The sequence below is a fragment of the Lineus longissimus genome, chromosome 17 (genome assembly GCF_910592395.1).
Source record: "Lineus longissimus chromosome 17, tnLinLong1.2, whole genome shotgun sequence".
NCBI classification, from domain to species: Eukaryota; Metazoa; Nemertea; class Pilidiophora; order Heteronemertea; family Lineidae; genus Lineus; species Lineus longissimus.
Genome location: NC_088324.1, coordinates 5,605,115 through 5,613,385, shown reverse-complemented (window position 1 = coordinate 5,613,385; position 8,271 = coordinate 5,605,115). Strand labels below are relative to the sequence as shown.

The window sequence follows — 8,271 nt, the reverse complement described above, 5'->3', positions numbered from 1 at the left end:
TTTGTAAATTTTAAGAGTGTACATAATCATGTACGAATAGAGAAGAATTAACAAAGGTAACGGAAGAGTAGCGCGAGATCGGGAGCGGAAGAAACGAAACTGGAACCTGGCCAGGAGTATAATGACATTGCCTGCCACTATGCGCCGCCACTTGCGGTATCACAGAAGTTAAAATGATGGATGTCGTCTGCCAAGAATTTCTTTTCACACGTGAAAAAAACATCGGTTTCAGTCAATGTATACCCTGACAACATAGATAAACAGAACAACAGACATAAAAATAACCCTGGCAACCCTGCCAAGCGGTCCCTGAACGATCCGAATGACTCGAAATGTCCAATTTAGCACACCAAAGCGGCGGGATGTCGAGGGCGCTGATAATGCACGTGGGCGCGCAGCCTATGCACACGGCAATGGACACTGTCGATGGGGATGGTAATGGCCCGGGCAAATGTTCCACGCTGCTTAAGAATGATAACCTTGACTATGGCCTGATGACCGATCTACTTGTTCTCAAACTGAAGCCTGGGATCGAAGGAATGGTAAAGGAGGCCTTGGAAACCGTCAGTGCGAACATCGAGAGAATGGTTGTGAAAACTGTCGTCGAGAAAGTAGAGCCCACCAAATGTCTGGCACGCCTTAACTTCTACAAAGGCGATGCCAACGAGCAATATACAAGACGCGAAACGATCAAAATCATTGGCCTACCTGAGGCTGATTTAGGAATTCAAGAACTTGTAGTACATGAACTTGTCACCCTGTTCAAAGACGTCGAAGCGAAAGTGAAAAAAGAGGACATTTCTGTGTTCCATCGCAACGGGCCTAAATCTCGCGGAAAGGATAGACCGATTCTAAGCAGGTCCACTTCTCGTCAAATTTGCAAAGAAATCAAAGCTCAGGGATTTGTCCGCGAGAAAGTATGTGCTCATATTCGAGGATCTGATTTGTTGCTTGCTTGACAAAGAATTTGTTCCGTCTATATACCTCCAGAGGGGACAAAGACGTATCCATCGATGACAATCCAAAATGCATGATCTATCGAGTTTTTGCCAGACACAAAATGCAGGACTATCTTTTAAAACTGTCCGAATCAGCTCAGATGCCGTTCACCAAAGTTAGGACTGGCAATACCTTCTTTCCTGCAGCAAGGGGTAGGAATCGTGACAACCCCAGCCTGGTTACTCTAGTTGTGCAGACCAAGTGTCGATACCGGCTGATTATCCCTCTCCAGCCTGGTTACTCTAGTTGTGCTGACCAAGTGTCGATACTGGCTGATAATCCCTCCCCAGCCTGGTTACTCTAGTTGTGCTGACTAAGTGTCGATACTGGCTGATTATCCCTCTCCAGCCTGGTTACTCTAGTTGTGCTGACCAAGTGTCGATACTGGCTGATTATCCCTCCCCAGCCGGGTTACTCTAGTTGTGCTGACTAAGTGTCGATACTGGCTGATTATCCCTCTCCAGCCTGGTTACTCTAGTTGTGCTGACCAAGTGTCGATACTGGCTGATTATCCCTACCCAGCCTGGTTACTCTAGTTGTGCTGACCAAGTGTCGATACTGGCTGATTATCCCTACCCAGCCTGGTTACTCTAGTGTTGTGCTGACTAAGTGTCGATACTGGCTGATTATCCCTCTCCAGCCTGGTTACTCTAGTTGTGCTGACCAAGTGTCGATACTGGCTGATTATCCCTCCCTAGCCTGGTTACTCTAGTTGTGCTGACCAAGTGTCGATACTGGCTGATTATCCCTCCCCAGCCTGGTTACTCTAGTTGTGCTGACCAAGTGTCGATACTGGCTGATTATCCCTACCCAGCCTGGTTACTCTAGTGTTGTGCTGACTAAGTGTCGATACTGGCTGATTATCCCTCTCCAGCCTGGTTACTCTAGTTGTGCTGACCAAGTGTCGATACTGGCTGATTATCCCTCCCTAGCCTGGTTACTCTAGTTGTGCTGACCAAGTGCACAGGATATGAATGTAGAAAGTAGACAGAATCTCATCAAACTCGCATTCTATTATAAATAACTTATTTCTTGAGTTAAATAATCAACTCACATGTCCTTTGTCAAATTACTTTAAGCTATCAAACCCATTCCTAGGCTCTGGCCTTGGGGCCTACAATGTACTTTTAGCTAGACTATAAACTCCATTATCAAATTACGGCCATCTTCTCTGCATGTATGTCTGTATTGCATTGTAATTCAATTTTTATGAACCTTTTACTACGAAAGCCCAGAAGGCTCATTCGACAAAACTTACTTCGACAAAACTCACTTCAACAAAGACTTCGACAAAATTGATTTCGACAAAACTCACTTCGACAAAATCGACCAATCAAATCGTGTTTTACATACCTACCTATGTGTTTTACATTGGTAGGCCAGAGGTCGGTGTTTAGGTCATAGTAGCTATCATGGCGGTCAAGGATCCACCCAACACAAGGGTATCAATCTCTGATGAGCAAAACTCGTTCGTATCTATTTTCTGCTTCACTACATTTCTTGGTGACATGTATCTTATATAGACAGATGTTTTATGTGTATGGTAGCATATCATGCTACATACAAACAGATATCCGTGCCGTGATTTTACAGTAATGACAGCGTCTTACAATTACCGCAGGTCGTTAGGCCAGGCCCTTACTCATAAAACTCATTTATAAGTAGTGTACTTAACAAGCTCTTCTACCTTTAGTGACTCGCGGTTTCGGAAAATAAATACGAACGAGTTTTGCTCATCAGAGATTGATACCCTCGTGTTGGGTGGATCCTTGACCGCCATGATAGCTACTATGACCTAAATACCGACCTCTGGCCTACCTATGTAAAACACATAGGTAGGTATGTAAAACACGATTTGATTGGTCGATTTTGTCGAAGTGAGTTTTGTTGAAGTGAGTTTTGTCGAAGTGAGTTTTGTCGAAGTGAGTTTTGTCGAAGTGAGTTTTGTCGAAATCAATTTTGTCGAAGTCTTTGTTGAAGTGAGTTTTGTCGAAGTCAATTTTGTCGAAGTAAGTTTTGTCGAATGAGCCTTCTGGGCTTTCGTATTTTACTGAGGTATGAATAAAATTTCATTCAAAATTCTAATTCATTCAAATTCATTCCAAAAAAAAATCATTCATTGATGCTGATCTCTAATAATGACATAATCGACGAGTCGTGCAATATCTTGCTGAGACCATCTGATTGTTTAACAATACCACCCTGAAAGCTGTGTTTCTTATACAGCCTTTGCTAAAATTAATTGAGCCGCAGCCATAAAAAGTGTCGGCATACACGCACATTTTCAAAGTTCTACTTTAGCCTCAGCCGCGCGGCCACTTGGGTATCCAAGGCCGCATTGCGCAAGAATATAAAATGTCTCACTGACCCTGCTTTCAACATGTCTAACACCAGTAAAATATTTGTCAAGGGCGACACACAAAATATCAAGGAAATCAACATTTTCTATTACATTACCAGACAATGACCATTTCAGTTCAACTTTGAAGGCACTAGTACCAATTGTCATCCATTTCAGTTAAGTAACCGCCTGTAGGAACAACAGAAGTCCGTTCGTGAGAAATCCTTCAAATCAGCCATCTCCGAACATGCTATGAAAAAGGGACACCAGGTGGATACAGACAATTTCAAGATCATCGACACCAGTACCACATTCTGGAGCCGTAAATGGAGGGAAGCCATTCACATCCGTAAACAGCCATGAACAAAGACGGTGGCTTCCAACTGTCCCACACATATGATCATATCTTCAAATCCGAGAACCCTGGAGGTCAGCTGACGTTAGCAGAGCTACCTCTCTCGCAAACTCGCCCTAGTGCCGAAGTTAAAAATTTCAGAGACTAGAATTGATCAATTGCCGCCATCTTGGATATCAGCATCCTGAGATTCAGGGTTTTGACAATCCTACGTAATAAACTGTGATCGCCAGTTCAGACTGTAAATCGTATTCAGGCCGAATTAGTGCCACTTTCTTAAATAAAACGTTTACTTTTATTAATAAATAAAACAAAATATCATCTTTATGAATAAAAGCTGACTATTAATAGTGGATTTTAAGATGATTGTACGGAGAACTACAAAAGGAGCGTAGGGCATTGCGGGCTTTGTGGTGTGTTGTGATAGCCTCACAGCATTAAGAAAGATTCTTTCCTGATCTACATCCGCGGTACTTCTTTTCAAGATGGTGGCAACATACTAGTTCTAGAAACGTTGTAAGGAACGAAATCAGCGCATCTAGTGTCAAAATTGCCTCTGTCAGTCAGTCTACTGAAGAAATCCTTGGTGCAAGGACGAAATATTTACAAGGTAAATACTTCAGCTTGTGATAAAATAACGTTTATCATAAGTTGTTTTCAATGACCAATTGGACATAATGAACAAACTTTAGTATAGGGTTGGTTCCTTGGGGCACAACTACTTCTGGCGAGAAAACTGTGCTGCATTTAAAACAATCACTGTGCTGTTTTTCAAGCTTCCGAAATGATCTAAATACAGTAGACCTGTAAATGTGGAGATTCTAAAGTGTATCCCTTTTCATACACGCAAATATACCGGCAATTTTTAATAAAATCGGACCTGCTTGGATTTGAAGGGACGTGTTGAATCGGATATGCCGTGTTTGGGGAAAGAAGTCGGGATGCATTAGGTAGTCCAAACATAGTGGACATTGATGGCTCCGATCAAAATACAGATGATAGGAGTATATTTGAACAAAAGGACGTAAAAGTGGATTTAGACGTAGACTCAAGAAAATACAAGAGTCTACCACAAGCCAATGTACGTCACAAAACAACATGAAAGAGATTAAGGGTCCCCCAGAACAATCCAAACTTAGCGACTTAGGGTAGATAACATAGCCATATTAGCTTTGTTGCTAGAGTGGTAAAGGCCCAGGTTGGCGAACATCTAATAATATACTGACATATTCGGGGACCAGATTTCAATAATCGATTATTGAATACTGTAAAGTATGTAATAAAGTACAAATAGAGCACTGAAATTGGAAATTCAGCTGTGTTTTTTTTACTAATATGAAGGGCACGCGTAATAAATTGATCGATGCCTCATCTATTCGACTAGTTTCAGATCTAATCAGTAAACGTAAAACGTAAAGAACAAAAAACACACATAAATATACTTTAAGGAATTTTATTGATGTATACAGTAGATACTGGAGAATAATCATCAATCAAGCGATTCATTGAGAAGAAACCGAGGAAGGGCCATTTGCATGAATCTCAGTAATGCAGACATCTTAGTGGTGACAAGATGGAAAAGCTATAAAAAAGAGATAAAGCATTGTTAGTTAGTTCCATAGATGGAAAGGAATCCAATATTAATACCACCTAAAAAGCCCAAAACGCGTTCTTTAAAACATTTCGTCTGATTTGGAATTCTAGTTTGATGCATTTTTTGCTGAAAATTGTGCGTAATTTCTGCACCCTGACACTGACAATGCTGAACAAAAAAGTGGTCACGCAGCTCAGATCATTAACAAACAAACTTCGAAGAAATCCAACCAGTAGTTCACGCTCAAAGCTCAAAATTATGCGGACAAATAAAAAGGAATGGACTATCTAGCATCTTCGATTATATCTTACCTGAACGGCCAAGTAAGTTGTACGCGTTGCCATCAACACTCAGGAGTGCAATGCGCCCCTTAAAGAAGTCGTTATTGGTGTCCTTCTTGTAGCCGACTTCGTAGGTTGGATGGTCATTCACCTGTAGGTCGTGATCAGGATATGTGGTACTGAGGGAGCTCACCACTTGGTCATTTAGGTAAATAACACACGTACCAGACACGTGCCAATAAGTGACCACAAGGTGTTGCCAAACGCCACGGGTCACAGAACCACCACTGGCTTCAATCAGATTCTGCTTCGGATCGCTTCCTGCACTGTCGATGTTTCGTCTGAGATCCACCTGTATCTTCCCGTCGGCCTTTACCGCAATAATGAATTGCCATGGTTTGGACCAATCGCCGAAAAGGACTTGCCTCTTGCCGTTTGCAATTGATTTGAACCACATTTCGATGGTAAAGTCCTGCTTCTGGAACTTGACCGCGGGGACATGAGCATACCCAGTACCATTAAGCTCCAGGACGAGTTTGTTTAACTCACTGTCGAAGACGAAGGAGGCACCTTCGCTGATTCTGAAAGAGATGAAGTGAATGAACCTGGGTTTTACTTCTCAATCAGACTACAAGGCCACAGAGCTGAAGAGATGTGTATAAAGTTGTTATTTTGAGCATCGAAATTGGAGTGATTTCCTAATTGAATGATGCCGAAATTATTGTCAAAGAGGCAGAAATTGCGTTTTTCTTGTTCCATTGGACTACTCTGAATTGGTTTTAAATTTTCTTGTTCACTAAAAGTCTGAAATTCTATATTCTCCATGGGATAGTAACATGGCTAACTCACGATTCAATGTGATCTGTAGGTCCTGAGAATTCAGTGTGATAGAGCTCTGCAAATAGATATTACAATCGTATTCTTGATTAATCAGCCACCACAGCCTGACTACAGTAAGTATGGCGCACGCAGGCGAGTAAAACAAGACAGACTGACAAATTAAGTCAAAAACTGCCTAGTCAATGCTCTCTTAAAAAGCATCTTAGTATAACGAGTGGTTTTCGACATATACATGTGTATACATGTATGTACTTCGCTTCTTGATACTTAGTAAGAATGGGTGAAAAAAGTCTTAATCAATGCTTATAAATGATTACGGTTTTTTGGACAAGTGCAATATCTCTGCCCATTTTCTCTCAGTTTCAGAGGACTGAGCACGTCTTTGCATTATCTCAATATATGACAGTCATATGCGATTCCTATGAACAAACATTTAGTTATCAATTAATGCTATGGTTAGAGATTATAACCTAAAACCATGACCAAAAGTGTTGATATGACATAAAAATTCGCCACGATGCCAAGATTTTAACAAAAATGATCCACGTCGAAATCGGGTTGTGCTGAGGCATTTGTAGGCAGATACAAATATGCCCCAAAAGCCCATTCAGATTCATCCAAAACTACTGACAGTGTACCAGGGGCCGGCTTATAATATTACAAACAATATCTGGATTTAAAACCAACCGCACTTTCCAGTGTAAATGCACTACAATATTTACAAACGAAGCCTCGTTTTGTATTCAGCGGTTACGGCCAGGCAACCATAACCGCTAGGTTTGGTGAAAATATGGAAGCTGTCAAAAGCATTTAAAACCAAATTTTTTGTTGTTCAATTTGATACACAAACCCCACTGCTCCTCATTACTTAGCAGAGTTTATTTTGAGAGAAATGTGCGAAAGATGCATGAAAAAATGACCTGAGCGTTCAAATAAAAATATCGGTATTGCACGAGAATGCTCGTGAGCAATCCAGACTCTGACTGTTGAAAAACTGTCCGTTGTGGTCTCAAGCTTTCAGGCCGTAGAAACTCGTCTCGTGCAATCTTGATACTCGGATGGGCCACTCGTACGGTTTTCTTGTTGTACAAGTGGTTGTATTATTAGCCCGAGCATTGCGGCGTCCATCGCTTCCTGTCGAAAGGTTGGCCTGTGTGCCGACAAGCAGAGAATTCACCGTTCTGTGGTTGTCGTGCGAGGGGGTTGTGATAGGGAGTGGTAAGTATTATTTATGCTCACTTCCAGTCAACCAGGGCTACATGCACTTGCGATTGAATGGCTGAAACATTAACTGAAAAGCTACTGCTAACGAAGCACAACTCGTTATGGATCAGCAACCGCAACTTAATCACATTTACAAGTCCATCGCAAGCCGAACTTCGTCAAAGTGGAAAATTGAACCTCTTACCATGTGCAGGGGCGGCAAGGTTAAAAACCTCGTTGAGGATTCTGAGGAAGCCAATTCGTCCCTTGAAGTAGTCGCTCTTGGTGTCTTTCTTGTAGCCGATCTCGTATTCTTCGTGGGTGTTGACCTGTAGGTTGTGATCCGTATAAGTGGTAGTGCTTTGTGCCACCTCGACGCCATTCAGTTAAACGAGACAAGTGCCAGGCCCGTGGGCGTATTCCACTTGGAGGTACTGCCATTGGCCCACTTCCACGGTGCCTCCTCTGGCGGTCAACAGATCCTGCTTGGGATCACTTCCTGCGCTGTTGATGTCTCGTCTGAGGGTGACCCCGATTTTCCCATTCGCCGTCACCTCAATCAGAAACTGCCAAGGCTTTGACCAGTCGCCAATTAAGACTTGCCTCTTGTTATTTGCGGTTGTTTTGAACCACATTTCGATGGTGAAGTCGGTTTTCT

General features: G+C 42.2%; 1 protein-coding gene across 1 annotated transcript; it reads right to left on the bottom strand.

The window, feature by feature from the left end:
- Window positions 1-5,132: 5,132 nt before the first annotated feature.
- Window positions 5,133-7,993, bottom strand: LOC135501556 (uncharacterized). Its single transcript, XM_064793715.1, has 4 exons — window positions 7,819-7,993; window positions 6,420-6,465; window positions 5,601-6,151; window positions 5,133-5,277 (listed from the first exon to the last, which is right to left on the bottom strand). The coding sequence occupies exons 3-4, from the start codon at window positions 6,025-6,027 to the stop codon at window positions 5,255-5,257; spliced, it is 450 nt and encodes a 149-aa protein (XP_064649785.1). The 5' UTR covers window positions 6,028-6,151; window positions 6,420-6,465; window positions 7,819-7,993; the 3' UTR covers window positions 5,133-5,254.
- Between the last annotated feature and the right edge of the window lie 278 nt (window positions 7,994-8,271).

Bases quoted from the DNA above. Each gene is read 5' to 3' on its own strand.
- LOC135501556 (XM_064793715.1), bottom strand. From the start codon at position 6,027: ATGTGGTTCAAATCAATTGCAAACGGCAAGAGGCAAGTCCTTTTCGGC. The intron at 5,278-5,600 runs GTAAGATATAAT...TCTTTTTTATAG, and splicing joins CAACTTACTTGGCCGTTCAG to CTTTTCCATCTTGTCACCAC.